Source organism: Amblyomma mixtum, chromosome 5 (assembly GCF_055824585.1).
Source record: "Amblyomma mixtum isolate Tamu chromosome 5, ASM5582458v1, whole genome shotgun sequence".
NCBI classification, from domain to species: Eukaryota; Metazoa; Arthropoda; class Arachnida; order Ixodida; family Ixodidae; genus Amblyomma; species Amblyomma mixtum.
The window spans coordinates 176,971,103-176,990,094 of NC_143016.1; the positions used below are offsets into that span (position 1 = coordinate 176,971,103).

At 47.5% G+C, this 18,992-nt stretch overlaps 1 protein-coding gene across 1 annotated transcript in view; it reads right to left on the reverse strand.

The window, feature by feature from the left end:
• Window positions 1-16,962, reverse strand: part of LOC149344801 (uncharacterized) — a 76,722-nt gene extending 59,760 nt beyond the window's left edge. The window contains exons 1-4 of the mRNA XM_089547309.1: window positions 16,822-16,962; window positions 15,639-15,738; window positions 10,465-10,788; window positions 1,769-1,848 (exon numbers count right to left, since the gene is read on the reverse strand). Coding sequence (XP_089403435.1) covers window positions 1,769-1,848; window positions 10,465-10,788; window positions 15,639-15,738; window positions 16,822-16,962 — 645 coding nt within the window. The remainder of the gene's footprint in view (window positions 1-1,768; window positions 1,849-10,464; window positions 10,789-15,638; window positions 15,739-16,821) is intronic.
• Window positions 16,963-18,992: the final 2,030 nt, after the last annotated feature.

Sequence of the window (18,992 nt, forward strand, 5' to 3'; positions counted from 1 at the left end):
GTATAGATTCCTAGTCTAAAGCTAGAATAAATCAAGAAACGAAATATGCGCATTCATAATGTCGGTGGTTTTAGCAAGCCAGCTGCGGTTGGGGAACATTGCATTCTGCAAGCGTGTACGGCTTCCAGGCTAGAGCAGCGCTAACTTCAAAAGCTGATTGCGACGCACTTTTTAATGCGATAGATTACGAGGGCCGTGAGGCGAAAACTCCCGCGGAGTCGGTGTTGGCTTCTGTGAGAAGCCTTCACCCGCTGGGTGCTGCTTACGAATTTTTGGCGCACTCCACCTGCCACTTGTCAACAGTCCTGCTCTCCTCAAGTAGAAAAGGAGGGAGACGACACAGCAAAACACTGAACGTTTCTGTGCGCTATCTTTACCATATTTCCAGTGCATCGGAAGAACGCACACGCTTCATCACGATCTTTAAGTTCACGTCACCTGGCTCTGCATCATCATCAACCTGACTACACCCACTGCAGGGCAAAGCCCTAGAACTTTGCCTTGCCTTCCTTTAGAAGCCACTCCGTTGCCCTTAACGGAATAGCGGTTATCTAGACTTCGCTCCGTATGCTCTGCCCGAGCACATTTTTCTGTCTTGATTCCGACTAGGATGTCATTCACACGCATTTGTTCTATTACCCACTCTACTCACTTGCGGTCTTTTAACGTTACATCGTCATCATCATCATCACCAGCCTGACTACGCCGACTGCAGGCCAAAGGCCTCTCCCATGTCCCATGTAACCTATCATTTTTTCAGTGCAACAATCCTGACACAATGACATTTAAGGATCGTATTGTACATTACGGTTATTGCAAAAGCCGAGGACCACGCAGTTGTGCTGCTCGATGTCTCCACATGAGCTGCGTGTTAGTTAATTTCCAAAAAGAATAAAAAAAAACATCCCCAGTATTCCCATCTCTGTCAAGGAGCTCGCCCACCTCTAATAGAGTATCAATTTTGGGAAATGATTCTCACATGCGCACTTAAGCAGAAGCACGTATTTCTATTAACATCCTGCTGTAAGAATTTGATACCCTTCTATAATACCCCCCAACTGGGGCCTTTAAGGTAAGAAAGTGATGGGATGTCTTAGTTGTATCCTGATGCACTACAAGACTGACAATGCTAGGCAAAAAAATAAACACGATTCTTACTCAAAAAGATTGTTATTAAAAGTTCTTTGCACTGTTATTTAAAACACTTCAACGCTCACAATTTGCCGAGATGGGGTAAATGAGTGCTTGGAATACTTGCAATGTTTGAATTGGTGGAACTTAATATATAGTCAGGCCTTCGTAGTCTTTCTCTCCTTTTTTCTTTATTAACCTTCGCTCTTTCTCAGCCTCGTGAACACCAGGCTGTGTAATGTAACTGATGTCAGTGGCTATTTTAATTTCTTGAGGTAAATAGAGCCGAATAGGCGCGGGAAATAAAAGCTGTCGAGCACTTCGTGTGGGGCAGCAATGTTAGAACCAGTCCCGAGAAGTCCAACCAGCGATGCTAGATGCAGAACCGTTTGCTGACTTTTCTGAGCTTTTCTGTTCGACTAGCTCACCGATGCAATTTTTGTAGACCTCCATCCGCAATATAGGCTTGCATGGCATCATACAAATGAGCGCTAGATCAACCATTCTGCCTACTTCCTAGATATAAGCGTACATTGCTGCGAGTTCTATACTCACTACAAACAAACTAGGTCAGACGTTTTACGTAAAAAAAGGTTTGTAAAGGGCTTGACGTAAAAGAGGCGGCATGCTACTTTACCGTTCTGATGTTCAGCGCATCAGGGAAAGTAATCGCAATGCAGGATCCGGGCGGCTGCTGTCCAGGTTGCACAGTAGAAGCTAGAAAGTGCGAAATTATGCGTGTGAAAACGCGTTCAAGATATAAATGCAATTTTGCACACAACAGATACCGCTGTGCATTTTTCATTGTTCTGCAACAGGCTTCCAAAAGAGCACCGCTAAAGTAAAAAGCTTGGTTTTTTTAGGTGCTTGTTAATGTCGCTTAGCCTAAATCACTTTGTATACAGTGTTAATGAAGAACTTAACACAGATGCCACATTTATTTTAAAACGCAATCGCCGAATGGCACCGGCACGACAAGGTACACGCCTCCTACGATGTTTCGACAGGACGATCGCGCCTGACGTCTACTATAGTATCGAACAAGTGCACTGCAGTATTTACACGCCATACCACTCTGCTGCGCACGCGCAGTCGGAGCTCATTCGATGGACGGCTTGAAATGCACAGACGTGCTCTTACCAACCTAATACCTCAGCGTATAAGTATGTTCAGAAATGCCGGCTTTCAAAAGAAACTCCGAGAAGCTAAAATACAGCGATACCTAGTTTAGGAGCAACTCGCACGTACCAGAAGCTTGACAGAGCACTGATATCATCTGAATCCGTAAGAAAAGAGACATCAATAATTTAAAAAGTTACATACAGTTCAGCTTAGTGTCCATTGCATTAAGGTATTTAGTAAAGTATTTGCTAATAGAGTCAGGGCAACTTTATATTTCAACCAAACAAATGATATGGCTGGCTTTCGTAATAGATACCGAAACTAGACCATATTCAGAATATCAATGAACTGATAGAGAAATTCGCAGAACATAACAAACCCCTATATATAGCATTCATAATTTACACGAAAGCATATGACTCAGTCAAAACCTCAGTAGTCATGCAGGCGTTGCGAAATCAGAGTGTAGAACGGCGTTGTGTAAATATTCTGGAAAACATCTACAACGGCTGCACAGCTACGATTGTCCTCCATAAAGTCAGCAATAAATATCCAGCAAGGTAGGGTGCCAGACAGGAAGTCACGACCCATCCAATGCTATTCAGCGCCTGCTTACAGGATGTATCCAAAGGCCTGGATTCGGAACAGCTGGGTATAAGAGGTAATAGAGGGTATCTTACGAATCTCTGATTTCCTGGTGATATTGCCTTGCTAAATTACTCAGGCAAAAAACTGCAAAGCATGATAAATGAGCTAGACAGACGGCGCAGAACGGCGGGTCTAAAAATAATATTCAGGAAACTAATGTAATGTTCACCAAATATTTAGGGGAATCCCCCAAGGTGGAGTAGATTTGTAATAAGGGAGTAATTACTCATTGATGTCCACCCGAGCGCAGCCATACGGCCACAAAGGAAAGCTATACAGCTTTCACAGAAACTTCGTAGTTAAAGAAAAATTCGTCCTGGTCCGGGGTTCGAACCCGAGACCACCGCTACACCGGTGCAGTAGCTCTACCAATTGAGCTAACCGGGAAGGCAAGCTTATGGTAGGGCGAGAGCGAATTGATCAGTAACTCGAAGTGGGAACAGTGTTGACCAGATATTTAGGGGAATCCCCCAAGGTGGAGTAGATTTGTAATAAGGGAGTAATTACTCATTGACGTCCACCCGAGCGCAGCCATACGGCCACAAAGGAAAGCTATACAGCTTTCACGGAAACATCGTAGTTAAAGAAAAATTCGTCCTGGTCCGGGGTTCGACCCCGCGACCACCGCTACACCGGAGCAGTCGCTCTACCAATTGAACTAACCGGGACGGCAAGCTATTGGTAGGGCGAGAGCGAATTGATCAATAACTCGAAGTGGGAACAGTGTTGATCAAATATTTAGGGGAATCCCCTAAGGTGGAGTAGATTTGTAATAAGGGAGTAATTACTCATTGATGTCCACCCGAGTGCAGCCATACGGCCGCAAAGGAAAGCTATACAGCTTTCACAGAAACTTCGTAGTTAAAGAAAAATTCGTCCTGGTCCGGGGTTCGACCCCGCGACCACCGCTACACCGGAGCAGTCGCTCTACCAATTGAGCTAACCGGGACGGCAAGCTTATGGTAGGGCGAGAGCGAATTGATCAATAACTCGAAGTGGGAACAGTGTTGACCAAATAATTAGGGGAATCCCCCAAGGTGGAGTAGATTTGTAATAAGGGAGTTGTGGCCGTATGGCTGCGCTCGGGTCAATGAGTGATTACTCCCTTATTACAAATCTACTCCACCTTGGGGGATTCCCCTAAATATTTGGTCAACACTGTTCCCACTTCGAGTTATTGATCAATTCGCTCTCGCCCTACCATAAGCTTGCCGTCCCGGTTAGCTCAATTGGTAGAGTGACTGCTCCGGTGTAGCGGTGGTCCCGGGTTCGAACACCGGACCAGGACGAAATTTTCTTTAACTACGAAGTTTCTGTGGAAGCTGTATAGCTTTCCTTTGTGGCCGTATGGCTGCGCTCGGGCGGACGTCAATGAGTAATTACTCCCTTATTATAATGTAATGTTCACGCACTCGGAAGGAACAGCAGTTTACAACTGGTAGCGAGGTGCTTGAAGCTTAAGGGAATGCGTCTACTTCGGGCAGGTAGTTAGCACTGTGGCCTATTGCACTGATTTTTGCCATTTAGAACATTCCCTCATATCTTTCACCGATCAGGACACGGAGCAAAGGTTCCTGCTCGCCTCTGTGAAATAGGTCAAGGGTGCAAGCGGATCTATGCAGGGCATTGTTTAGCAGCGTGAAAACCACGCCGCAAAAATGGAGATTTGCACCCTTCGTCTGCAATTTCATCACCATATTAAACTGGGGATGGCAATGGTAGTTTTCCTCCGCCTCAGACGTTTAGCTTTTGCTATTAGTATAGTATATTGCTACAGTGGAGCAACTGCAGGCGCATATAATGCGAGCATAGTCCTACCTGTAGTCGAAAGCGTCCTCAACCATCACTGCATGAATTCAGGAAATTCAACGTCTCTTCCAGAGTTCTAGCCGTGACAAATGCACGATGCGTGGAGTAAATGAACGGCTTTTTGCGCGTCTCATGCGTAAAACGCCAAAATCACTCGTTGATTTCACCGTTCAGGCATGTACCATCGAGGGAACTCTTGAAGCCCGAGCTAACCAATACGAATGCCAGCTACAAAACTCCGTTATACACGAGGACAGGACGTGTGGAAACAGGGAGAACTTAGGTTTTATTATGCGCTACGTTTTCGAGAAGGAGACACCGAAAGAGACGTCGGTCGTTTCTGGAAAGAATATTCTAAGATTCTGGTGACAAACATCAGCGAATATCCGCCCCTTAGCAAAGGCATGACGATCAAGCTCTTGGATGATATTTTTGTGTGGAGCGAGACGTGCGCTCACTGACAACCATCTTCCAAAGCCCACTAGTTGAAGTACAAGACCCCGCCTACGGCATGAAGCCAGCGCTGTCAAGGCCGAGTGAAAAGGAACAGAGGCATATTCTACGGTGCAAGAGAGAAGAATGCTTTAATTAATCGTGAAAGGTGCGCAAGACCCCAGACACCGAACAAGTACATCGTAACTGACGAATGCGCGTGACCTTTTAGTCACAGTCTATAAGGTAAATCCAGCATGAATCCACTCGAACAAATAACTTGGGACGACGCCATTCAGCAGTACAATAGCCCATGCGTGTTCCTGGTTCTTCCGGTAACGAAGAAAGATAGCGCGCTTCTATACAACGCGGATTACTGTCACTGGAACAAGGTAACAAAGAAAGGTGTGTACTCCGCCGCACGCATCGCCGACACACTCAACCTATTTTGGAATGACCAGCGGCTACTGGCAGATGGAGGCCGAGGAAAGAAATCTTAAGAAGCCCACCTTCATCTTGCCAGACAGTCTGTTTCAGCTTAATGCGGTGCCATTTGAACTTTTCTCTACAGCTGAAACTTTTGAGCCGGTCATAATCGTAGTGTTAGTGCGTATTAAGTGGTAAATCTCTTTCGTTCTCTTAGACGACGTCGTAGATTTCGCGACAATCGTTGACGAGCAACTAAAGCCGGCACAACAAGTGCTCAAAAATCTGGTCTTGTGCGCTTTCCTTGAAGTTGTAAAAATACCACTTCCCCTTCTAAAAGCTGTTCCTAGGCATGCTGTGAGGAAGAACGTAGAGCGCGCAGACCCACCAAAAGCACCGTCGCAGATTTCCCGAAATGTGCTGAGAAGAAACCCGTCCAAGGATTTTAGAGACTTCGGGGTATTACCGCCGTTTTGCAAACGATCTTTCGTGCATTGCAAAGTCCCTGCCCTGGCCTGGCTCAACGCACCTGAGAAAAGCATACGTCCCGTCACAAATAAAAAAAATTTAAAGAATTGCAGAGGTCTTTTTAAGCACCATTAGTCCTCGCCCTGTTTGATCAACGAGGCTAAATTGAGATCCACACCGAAGCAAGTAGCTGTGGCCTCCACGCCGAGCCCACCAAAAGGAGCATCGTACTAGAGAGACTCGCACTCGACGGCACGGGCTAACTTTAGCAGGGCGAAAAAAATTCTTCGCGACCATGTAGGCCAATTAAAATTGTGCTTCTAACTATACGAAAGACCATCCAATACAGTTAGAAGAGGATTTTTTTTCAGCGGCCATCGCCTGTAACGCTGACTTGCTAATGTGAAAGACTCTTCGGACGACATCGCTCGTAGAAGATTACGACTACAAAAGCTTGGCGTTGAGTATTTACAAGCCTGGACACCAGCACTCAATCGCCGGTATCTCATCATGAACCCCGTCGGTGCCTCTCCGAAAGTTGACGATTACGACGCCTTCCTTGCAGCTATCAGCAGCAGTACGTTTACCCAGCAGCAACGCTTGGAACACTAACTGCAATTCTTCATCAACAAGGCCTCATCCATTACCTCGAAGGCAAGGGATCTCCCCACCCCCTCCCCTCCCCGCCTGGCCTGCCGCGTTCAAGGGTGGGTTGTCTTTTCTCTTTCCGCAAAATGGCGTTGTTATGAACGCCCATGTGCTCAAACTAGGCACCTTACAATGTCGTCCTTACTAGCAGTCATGGAGAGGGAATTCTCCAGGCTTCATTTCACGAACCCGCAACCGGGCCCTTCGGGTTATCTGCACCACACACCGCAGCACTGCACACTAATGTTACCGCCTCAGGCTACCCGCCGACGTTGCATCACCGTCATTATCATCAGCTTGACTGTGCCCACTGCAAGGCAAAGGTCCCATGTCTATCCAATTAGTCCTGTCCTTTGCCAGTTGCGGCCACCGCATCCCCCCAAACTTCTCAGTCTCATCCGCCTACGTACCTAACTTTCTGCCGCCCCCAGCAACGCTTGCCTTCTCTTGGAATCCACTCCGTTAGTAACGACCAGCGGTTATCTTGCCTTCGCATTGTATGCCCTGCCCAAGTGCATTTCTTCCTCTTTCCATTCATTACCCGCTAGTTCCTCGAACAGCATAGAAGGCTGCGGCCAAGTACTACACCAGGGTGGCCAAGTCCTGTTCTGGTGAGGGAGGAGCACATGCAAAGCATGCAGGCCGGTGGGCTGATTAAAAGAGCATATATTGTTGCGCGGTAGAAGATACTTCTGCTCCTTTTGACTTTGCCTTGACAGCGCTGGGTTTATGCCGTAGGGGGGTCTCCTACTCGTGCTACTGGATCGCGGAAGGCGGTTGTCAGAGAGCGAACGTTTTGCTCTACTCAAACCTGCCGGGAAAAATGCAAGGAATCCTACAACAATCTACCTGCACTGCTTAAGAGGATCCACCACCAACAAGGCCACTCAAGGAGGTCGGTATGGACCTCCTCGGCCCCTTCCCGACATCGACGTCTGGGAAATAGTAAACAGCGGCTACCTTCTGCATGACCAGCCGCAGAACCTGCCGAACTGCACAGTAGCTGAAATCCAGAAATTTTTCTTGGAATACATCCTTCCACAACATGAAGCTGCAAAGATCCTTGTGAGAGAAAATATCGACGGTGCTTCTACCGGCTAGAAAGTGCAACCTTGCGGAAAAGGAAACAACGTTCATGGCGAACCGGACGTAATTCAACTCGCACTACAGTCAGGCTGGCCTTTGAACGAATACCGCGTGTCATACGAAAGTAAACAGGCATAGGGCTCCTTTGCACAAGGCCATCGTGAACATGTTTGCCATATATGTCGACGCAGAATACAGACCTCTGGATGTCATCCTCCCCTACGTCCTCCCCACTTACAACGCCGCAGTTCAGGAGACAGCCCAGATACCACCTTTAAGGCTTCTTCAAGCCAGGGTGGCAAGCGCCCAGGTTATGCCACCCAACATCACCGACAAAGACAAGCACAAACAGCACTCGGGAGCGGTGTACATGGATGCGTCGGAGTACCAACACAACAAGGCCTACGCATTGGTGGCGGTGGATGGGCCCGACGGACTGCTCGCTGCCGCGGCTATCAAAACAAGCTGCTCTGAGATCGCTGAGGAGGCAGCAATAGCTTTAGCTATAACTAATACCACCGCTGATTTTATCTTCAGTGACTCAAAATTCGCTGTTCGCAATTTCGCGAGGGGCTGAATAGCACAACCATCATCAGCATTCTTGCAAAAGCAGCCCAAGCTCCAAGAGGGGTCGAAATAATTTGTGTGCCGTCCCACTCGGAGAATCCAGGGAACGAGGCAGCTCAGAATAAAGCCTGAGGTTTGGTCAACCGTGGTTTACGAGAGACAGCACGACCTGTTTTCATGACATTACCCACTATCACACCTTGGGCAGGTGAGTTTATCCCCCTCCGGCTAAAACGTTGTCCAAAGCACAAGAAACCACGTGGAGACGACGGCTTCAGACGTGTTCCCTGACGAATCCCGCGCAACTGTCACTCATGTACCCCTGTCAATACGAACCGAAATGCTTACTCTATGGCAAACACGCCACTTACGACCACATCTTATGGGATTGTAGGGAAAAGCCGCCTCCGTCGGAGCTAGTACGAATCCCTTCTCTCGAGCGGTGGGAGGCTGTGCTGGCCAGCTCAGACCCGAAGACGCAAGTCCGGGCCGTCGAGTGGGCCAACCAGGTCGCCAACAGCCATGGACTGGCGGCCACCTAACACGGCCCTCCGGTCACCAAGCTCTTCTTGACGAAATAAATGTTTTCCAACCCAATTCACTTCGCCATTTAAGTCGAACGAGCGGAAGAAGCCCGACGGCTGCCCGGCTGCGCATGAAAGACCTACAGTGCACCGACGCTAAAACCTAGGCCAAAGCTGCATGGAATACAAGGCAGGAAACCTGCGTAGGTGTGGATGTCTAGTGGCCGGGGTGCAGTCAATCAAACATTTTTTTGCGCCGCTACTTCAGCAAATTAAAGCTCAATACTGTGCGAACTCGTGCAAGAGATATTTCTCCCTGGGGTGATAGCGTCCCAGCGACACCGCGCGCGTTTTGCCTGTGATGCGCTTAACACCCACTAACAAGCGCTGACGACACTTCGTGTTTCTCTTGTCACTGTTTATTTTGGCTGAATTTCCTTTAATTGCAAGCACTGGACCGGTGCTCATTTAAAGCCGTAAGAGCCACAGCGCGAAGCTTTGTATTCTTTGTTGACCCTCAACACGCAGCCTTATCACTTTCTGGCGTATGCCACGAAAACGATGCGAACTGCTATGACTCGGTTGCCAGCGGTGCGTCTCTACAATATGCGCAGAAGGCATCCGACACTTCCCCTGGGCATGCAGATCACTACACCGCATACGGAGGCAGCCCTCGACGCCTACAACGATTATCGACCACAGATCACATTTAAGATGGACGACGAGGTTTTCTGGCTCACTATTTAACGGCTCCTTGACGCTACGAACGTCGGATCCGGTGCGCCCGCCATTGTCGCCTTTATAAGTAAATTAATGCTGCCCCCTATGCCATCGAGTTCGAAAATTGGTTTGGTTTGGTTTAAGGGGTTTAACGTCCCAAAGCGACTAAGGCTATGAGAGACGCCGTAGTGGAGGGCTCCGGAAATTTCGACCACCTGGGGTTCTTTAACGTGCACTGACATCGCACAGTACACGGGCCTCTAGAATTTCGCCTCCAAAGAAATTCTAGCCGCCGCGGCCGGGATTGAACCCGCGTCTTTTGGGTCAGCAGCCGAGCACCATAACCGCTGAGCCAGTTCGAAAATTCTCTTGTTTTATTTTTTTTATTTTCATAATCTAAAGAGATCCTGCCGGCACTCACCTATGTCAATTTGTATTCTCGAATGAAGGTAGAAATCGATGTACAGACATCCGGAAAAATACACAGATCCCCAAGTCTGCTTATGGGTGTGGAGTTAGAGATTATTTCGACCTCGAACACGATAAATTACTTCAGAGACGGGAAAGTGTCTATCGTACCCTAGAGCAGCTTAGGAGCTCCAGAAGAGTGACAGGCACTCCACTACGTGCTCTATTAACCAGCCCACTGGCCGGCATGCTTTGTGTGTACCGCAAATACTTTAGCAAGAACCTTTATATGATTCCTGAGACGTAAAGCACTCATTTTAATAGCAGGATCGCACGTAGGCTTCAGTTTATTCCGTCTTAATGTACAAAGACATCACGGCCAGCTCTTGGAAGGTTGCCATATCAGCACTCTGCCTGTGGGCTTTCAAAGCCCTGCCAATGTGGCCGCGTTGGTTTTACGGAGAACCGCACTCACCTTGCGTAGGTGTGCTCTTGCCTGGCGTAGCTGTTGTGGTGGCAGTAGTTGAGGGGCTCGATCCACCGCTGCCTGTAGTTTCCCCACCAGTTGTGCCACTTACGGTCGTAGCAGTAGTGCTGCCTCCTCCAGCTGAAGTGGTGGAGGCTTCTTGGCTACTCGTGGCCCCGCTAGACGCTTGAGTGGCCTCGCTAGTAGCCTGCGCAGTGGACGGCGTGTCTGGCGAAGGGGTCGTTGCACTGCTAGTCTCCGTGACTGATACCGTCGTGCTCGCTTCTAAAGTAGTCGGGGAAGTCGTTTCGCCACTTGTCGCGGCACTTGTGCCTGGAGAAGATAAATGACAGGGTTATGCGGCTTTAAACACTAGAATAGTGAGATTCTGAACGCCGCGTCGGCAGTACATATTTTTTTTTGCTGATACCTATACATACCGAAGTCTCAATAATACACTTCCAAAGTTTTTTTGTAGCCTTCTTTGGTGAAAAAGAAGAAAGGAGGTTGTTATATGGTACAGGGATGGCCAATAGTTCCCAGGCCACACGGTCTGCTTTTCATCGGTATATCTTGGCACTTAAGATGCCGATGTAGCTACCAAGGTAGTCAGAGGTTAGAACGATACTTCTTGTACCCTATACAGATATTTTGAGTTTCGCCGGTGTTGTAACTGCCTGGTTATGCTGCTCAAAAGCAGACCCTGTGGCCTGGGAACTTTTGACCGACTTTGTACATCTTAATAATGCTGCACACAGTTTTATCTTAAAGATGATTTGTCCTCCGTTTAGTCTAGCTCAGTGCACAGAATTGAAGGATTCCTTCTTTATTTCGTCTTTATTCAACATCAGGTTATGATGGGTGCTCCGGCCAAAGCCAAAAAGGTTTGACCAGGCTAGTGCACGCATTCTTTACTGCGGGAATGGCGAATACTGCTGTGCACAACATAGATGCATACATCAATAGATAATCGACAAAAGGAGGGTAATGGAAGATGATACCGCATTTATGAACTTCACGCAAGCGCAAAGTATACTCAAGCAAAGAATAAAAATCAAAACATGGAACACCTAGTATACTTTCAAAAAAGAAATCATTTAACACCAAGCATGGCCAGTTAACAAAATAAGTATGCGTGAAAAAGGGACGCGTATCTAATTAAAGATATCACGCAAATTTTTTTGAGACAATCTCGTAACATCAATGTCGCCTTCTAGGAGCTGATTTATGGTACTAGACAAAATTAATTTTATTATCTGTTTTACATATTTGGTACATCATTTCTTAACCTTCCAGAATTCAGGATTACGTGTGAGGTATGGAACTGCGTTTCTTTCTAACACGGCTGGTTCAACCACGGTTCGGATGTGTTTCATGACGTTTAGCCTGTAACATTTGAATACTTCCAAACCATGCATTAAGTCCACGCGACCACCATTTAGTATTTTGAATAAATCATCTGTAGGTTGCAATTTAAATATGGCACACTTTTGCAAGATGAGCAACTTATGTATGTTTTCTGTTTTAGTGGCCCACATAGAATGCCGTAATTTACCAAATATATGGACACGGAGTTGAAAACCACTGTACTAACGAATGTGGTGAAAGTCTGGAAATCAATGGTGCTAGATAATTTACCGAACAGATGTTCAATGCGTCGATCCCATGACATGTTGTCAGAAAAGTAAACTCCTAAAATATTACAGCAGTGTAATACAGCAGTGCTACATTTTTGTTTAGCAACAGGGAAGGAAGTTCCATATTCACGTTGCGTGAATGAAATATGACTGCTTTAGACCTAACAGTATTTAAATATAAGGAGTCATTAGGTGCCAAGTTAACCTGCGAAAGTGCGACCATGGCATGATTATTGAGTTCTGAGCCTTTGCTTCCCGAAAACATATGTTTGTCGTCTGCATATGATGTGGTATTTGTCCGGTTCACCTATGCGCTCAATGTGCTTGATGTATGAGATAAAAGAAGCGGGCTAAGAATGCTACCTTCGGGAACTTGTGAAGTGACCGTTTTAGCATCTGTGAAGTGTTCATTTACATCATCATATTGTGTGCGATGCTGTAAATATGTTGTTAGTGAAAAAGCCGTGACACGAATCGCGCAGTAGTTAAGCTTCTTGAGCAGTTTTTCTCGTTTAATGAGTTTAAAATCTGTGTTAAAATCAAGAAAATTAACCTAATAATATCAATCTGGTTGCAGCTATTCAATACGATTACTTTTCGGGATAGAAGAGCCAATTTTCTCGATCTGTTTTTTTCGAAAGCCATATTGCAAAGGTCTTATAATTCTGCAACATTCAGTGAACGATGTAAGATATTCAAGAATTACCCTTCCAGGGCCCTTTGAAAGGACTGACAAACTTGAAATGGCGCGCTAATTAGGTATATAGTTTCTATCACTTTTTATGCACTGCTTTCACTTTGGCTGATTGCATACTGCGAAGAAAAGTTTCCTTTCAGACACAGATGCTGTAAACGTGAGCTACGCGAGGGGTGATTAAATCTTGATCTGGATTCCAGACGCGTCAGAAGATTTTCTGTCGCTTAAGGACATAAATGCAGCTCCAACTTTATTATGAGAGACTGGATTCAACAAACCAATGTAATCAACACCACCTTTGTCAGAGGTTAAACCATCTTTTAGGAGGCTTGTTATAGGTTGAGGGGCACAGCCAAACACAAATTTCAGTTTTTTCCAGAGAGATTCCGACTGTACTTCTGCTGGACTGTAAAGATTAGCCCTATATAATTGTTTTTCGCGACTCGAAGCTCTTTGGTTATGTAATTTATTTAGCTCTTCAACGCACTCAATGCATCAGGGCTTAAAGGTTTGCTGGAACCGTTTGAACAACAAATCACGTTTTTGTATGAGCTTTAAAGTTCACGGCCCACCCACGGTTGCATACCTTTTGCGGGGAAACAAACTTTCTTTCTGGAATAGAAAAATATAAATACACGGGTGAACTTAGTCAGAAACAGTTTATGTGATCCTCCCCAGTAAACTGGAAGTTTGTCAGGAAGGTGGCTCGAGAGCTGTGCTCATGCGATTTGAACGCAGCGGCATATAGTTAGTGAGAATACACGGGGTGAGAGCAACCCCGGAAAGTGCACTTTAGTCACGTGGTAGCTCCGCTGCTGCTGGCAGCAGGAGCTAGCACAGCAGGAAGACTTTGTGATAAAACATCGCTGTTTTGTTTTTTCCAGCGCGAACTTCAAGTAGGCAAGCAGCACTTAAACACTTCATCAACCAAGGAGGCCGGGATGTTCCCGCGAAAGCCTATTAGCGAGCTGCTGACGCCGTCTGGTCATTGTGGGTGGTGAAAATGGTATAAGTGCAGTCAAACATTTTACTCGACGCTCGTTTCAGAAAGTGCTATGAAAGGTAGGGGGTACGCCCGCACTCAGTTGGCGGAAATCAGAGAGTTTAGAGCGTAAACCGCGAGCATTATTCACTAGAAAATGATGGACGTGCGAAAGATGTTGTGGATGGACAATGTGGTAAAGCTGTCGCTGTTGGCGCCATGGTTATTGATGTCGGGTATTAAGCCACTGCGGAGCGTAGGAGGCCGTTATCAACGGTTCGATTGCGAGGACAGCTTCTATTTCTGGCAGGCCTCGTGCCGAGGGTTTGGCGCGGACAAGTGTCTTGCTTGCTGCAAACAGCACCGGAATCAGTTAGCACAGGATGTCCTGTTCAATGCTTCCGTTTTGCTGCCTTTCGCTGTTCGACCTACCGGCTTGCACCGCCGCACGGCCACTCTCGCCGTGGGGAGTGAAAGTGGCTGTTTTTCCGGGCTTTTCTCGAATGCTTCGACAGCGTTGAAGTGGGTAGTGTACCGGTAGGCTTGACACGTTTCTTTTTGCTGCTGCTTCTGCTGCTGCTGCATAAGTTTTCAGCGCTCTTGTCTTGTTACTTCAATGCGTCTTGGTTAAAGTATGGAGTATTAGTAAAAACTACATCAGTGTTTGGCGATGGTTCATAAGGCTTGGGCACTTTCTCTTGAACTTGTTTCATAGTGCGTGCAAGCGTAACGGCTTTCTTTTAATGCAGCCTCGGTATGAAGCAGGGTGCGGCCATTGCTGTTCGCTCAATTAGGTTGCGATCTCAAAGTGCATTCTTTGCACGAATGGGAGCCAGCACAGAGTTTACAGCAAACAGGGCCTGTGCAATATTTCGAGATATAGGCATGAATATGACATTTAGAGCATTGTGTTGCCGGCACAGCATATTCAGTTGCAGGGCAACTGCGGAATCCCAGTGTTACGCTTTTAGGCAGTCGTGAGTCCTTGTTGAGTTCTAAGATAACTGATCTACGACGCACTTCTCAGACCACGCCACCGTTTCGGGAACGTGAGCGGTGAGCCTCCTTGCTGAGACGACGCCTTGGTCAAAAAGGTACTCCTGCAGGTCTTCGTTTTAGTACGTGACTGGGACGTATTGAATTTTTGCGTAATTAGCCTTGTATGAGAAAGGAACGCGGGCCAGCACAGCTACTCCAGTAAGTTTAGCGACGGCGAGTAGGGGGCTCGCAGCATGTAGTCGTGAAACTGCAACCATGAGCTTTCCATTTTTGTTAATTCGATGGTTGAAAAGTTTTTCTTGAACCGACGTTACAACTGCCGATGCTACGACATTGAGGTACACTTTCCATACGCTTCCTCTTTCCATGGTAGGCCTGAAGACTACAGGAACACCAGTACCCCTTGTTTTTTTACAGGAGAAAACCGTTAAGGATGCCTGGTCCATCTCATTTGTATTAACGCCCAAGGGCTCGCAGGTGGCTTGTTCTTCCCCCATTGTCTTGTTTGCTGGGCCTTTCTCTGTGGTCGGAGCTACAGTGGCCACCAGAGCAGTGGTTGCCACTACTTCCATGAGTGCAGCGTAGAGCGCAGCTAGTGCAGGTGTTCCGCGTCGGTGCTGCTACGGTGCCGATCGCCCATAGAACCGCATGAGATGCTTCTCTCTGCGAGCGAGGAGCCCCATGTCGTCGCACAGCGAATACACAAACCAGAAGAGATCTAAGAATACTCAGACGGAGAGGAAACGCTGAAAATTAGGAACATATAGCTCAGATAGCCAGTCCGCTAATCGTTGTCTTCCTCTTGACGTGCTTCTCCTGGTAAGCGGGGAGCCCCCGGTCGTCGCACGCCGAATACACAAACCAGTACCTTGGTTTGGGCTAGTTGGCAACAGTTCTTCAAAAACATAGCGCGAAAAGGACTCGGATGACACAGAAGTGGACAGGACAGGAGCTACTGTTGTGAGGTACTGTTACACAAACCAGAGGAGATCTAAGAGTACTCAGACGGAGAATTTGAACGAAAACATCTTCGACGGAGGTCCGTCTGGTTGGGTTTTTGAGATAGTTGAAAGAAAAAACTGACGCCAAGCAATATTTTAATTTTTCCCAATGTTTCGGGACCAACTCGGTCCCTTCTTCAGGGGTGACTAAAGTGTGCCAGCAGTAGCGGGGTGTTGCCTTCGCTCTACCTTTTGTAGGACGTGGCGCAGTCCACTAATGTACGCATAGGGAAGCGTTCCTGGAGTTCTATACATCGCCGCCTTTGTGAGCCGGATGTGCCATGACTCCACATGTCACCTCTTGAACAGGTTTGGCTCCACGGCCAAGACGCTCACCTTATCCAAGGCTATTAGGTGGTCGGCGCGCTCGCAGTGTTCGGCGAGGCGGTTGGCTTCCGAATTCATTAGCCGGACGTCATTCTTCTGTTGCCTTATTTTTTGGGTGGAGGTTTTTTGTTTCACCGACGTATGAAGCCGGGCACTTGGAGCACGGGATTCTGTAAATGACACCCGGTTGTTTTTCTCTGGGGACGCGGTCTTTCAGTCGTAGAAAGAAGCGGCTTATTGTAGAAACAGGTTTGTGAGCAAAGTAGATTTCATATTTTCCCAGAATGCGTGCAAGTGCCTCACTGGTTACCGTAACGTATGAAAGCACCACGCGTGCGCGTTTCGTTGTGTCGTTGTTGGCTGTTCCTCCTCTCCTCTGAGCCTTACGGCGGCCAACGCGTTGAATGAAGCCACGTGTGTAGCCATTCTTCCATAGGTCGGCGAGAACGATGGCCTCTACTGCTCTTTTCTCTGCTTCGGAAGAGCAGATTGCCTTTGATCTACCCAGAAAAGAGGAGACGCCTTGTGGCTAGTAGGGTAGTTGGAATTAAAATTTAGGTAGCGGCTGGTGTGGGTTGGCTTGCTATGGACGCCGAACTTTAGATTTGTCCCTTCTCTTCTCATGAAGACGTCCAGGAATGGCGATGTATTGTTCCCTTCTCGTTCCATTGTAAACTAAATTGAAGGTTCGACTGAGTTGAGGTGTGCCAGGAAATTTCAGACCTGCGATGTCTTCAGAATGCAGAAGCAGTCTTCAGTGTAACGAATAAAAACTTTTGGTTTTTCTTGAAAGGTCTTCAGTGCCTCCTCTTCGATGGCCTCCGTCGTCAGGTTGGCAGCAGTCACAGAGATCGCTGCGTCCATGGCAGTGCCGCTGGTCTGCTTATAAAATTCTCATTTGAAGGAAAAAGCTGTGCTGCTTAGGCAAAATTCCAAAAGCTGGCAAAGTTATTCAGGGCTCAGGCTCGTCCTGGTGGCAACACAAAAATGAAGTCCCACTAATGAATTCGGAAGCCAACCCCCTCGCCGAACACTGCGAGCTCGCCGACCACCGAATAGCCTTCGAGGAGGTGAGCGTGTTGGCCGTGGAGCCAAACCTGTTCAAGAGGCGACATGTGGAGTCATGGCACATCCGGCTCACAAAGGCGGCGATGAGTAGGAGTCCAGGAACGCTCCCCTCCGCGTACGTTAGTGGACTGCGCCACGTGCTAACAAAGGGAGAGCGGAGGCAAAACCCCGCTACTGCTGGCACACTTTAGCGCCCCTGAAGAAGGGACCGAGTTGGTCCCGAAAGGTTGGGCAAAATTAAAATATTTGTTGGTGTCAGTTTTTTTCTCTCAACCATCAGACGGAGAAGAAACGCTCAAAATTAGGAACATGGCTCAGATAGCCAGTTCGCTAATCTTCGTCTTCCTCTTGGCGTGCTTCTCTTCGTAAGCGGGGAGCCCCAGTTCGTCGCACGGCGAATACACAAACCAGAAGAGATGTTAGAGTAATGAGACAGAACAAACGCTGAATATTACAAACATCGTTTAGATAGCCGGTCAGCTAATTGTCGTCTTCCTCTTGATGTGGTTCTCCCGGTAAGCGGGGAACCCCAGGTCGTCGCACGCCGAATACACAAACCAGAAGAGATCTAAGAGTACTCAGACGCAGAAGAAACGCTCAAAATTAGGAACATAGCTGAGATAGCCAGTCCGCTAATCTTCGTCTTCCTATTGGCGTGCTTGTCCTGGCAAGTGGGGAGCCCCAGATCATCGCACGGCTAATACACAAACCAGAATAGATCTAAGAGGACTAAGACGGAGAAGAAACGCTCAAAATTAGGAACATAGCTGAGATAGGCAGTCCGCTAATCTTCGTCTTCCTCTTGACGTGCTTGTCCTGGCAAGTGGGGAGCCCCAGGTCATCGCAGGGCGAATACACAAACCAGAAGAGATCTAAGAGTAATCAGACGGAGAAGAAACCTCAAAATTAGGAACATGGCTCAGATAGCCGGTCCGCTAATCGTCGTCTTCCTCTTGACGTGCATCTCCTGGTACGTGGGGAGCCCCAGGTCGTCGCAGGGCGAATACACAAACCAGAAGAGATCTAAAAGTACTCAGCCTGAGAAGAAATGGTGAAAATTGTACTGCTTTCAGATAGCTGGCCCGCTATTCGTCGTCTTCGTCGTTGTCCAAGCCAAACCCTTTCTGAAGACGCTTCGCAAGGACGAATGGTTCTTTGCGCCTCTAAGGAAGAAACCTAGTTTGTCGGACTGCCATTAGAGTGGGTGAAGCACGTGGGTCCATTGGAAAGAATACTCTGCCATCTTTCACTATCTAGGTGGCCATTGTTTTGAATCAAGAGCTGCCTCGGTGTTAATTACAGGGTCTGTTCTGAAAGTAGTAGGTCTGGTTTTTTCCTGGTCAAACGGGTAGACGAGAGGAGATCTGTGAGTGCAGGATCGTTGAAGGGGAATATTTGGAATGCTGGGGAAAATCGGCAGTCGGCTCTCGGCCGTTGAAGAGAGCAGGTCGCTTGTCCTGTGAACCCCTGTCGAAACGTCTCGTCACGCAGAATCACAGCGCGTTTTCTGGACCAGCGATACGTGGTTAAATTTTGTGTAAATCTTGGTAAAACGGGCAAAGAGACTCACGACAGGATTAAGGAGGTCTACGGTGACGCTGCCATGGGTAGATCAGGGGTTTTTTGAGTGGCACAAACTGTTCCGAGAAGGTCAGGAAAGAGTTGAAGACGACGACCGCTCCGGACGCCTTTCGGCCAGCAAAGCCAACGAAAATGTGTAGCGAGTGAAACATTTACTGAACAGTCATTGTAGGATGAGTATCAGAATGATTGCTGATTGCTTGAGCATACCTCAAACCCAAGTTTTTGAGATCGTGACAGAAAAC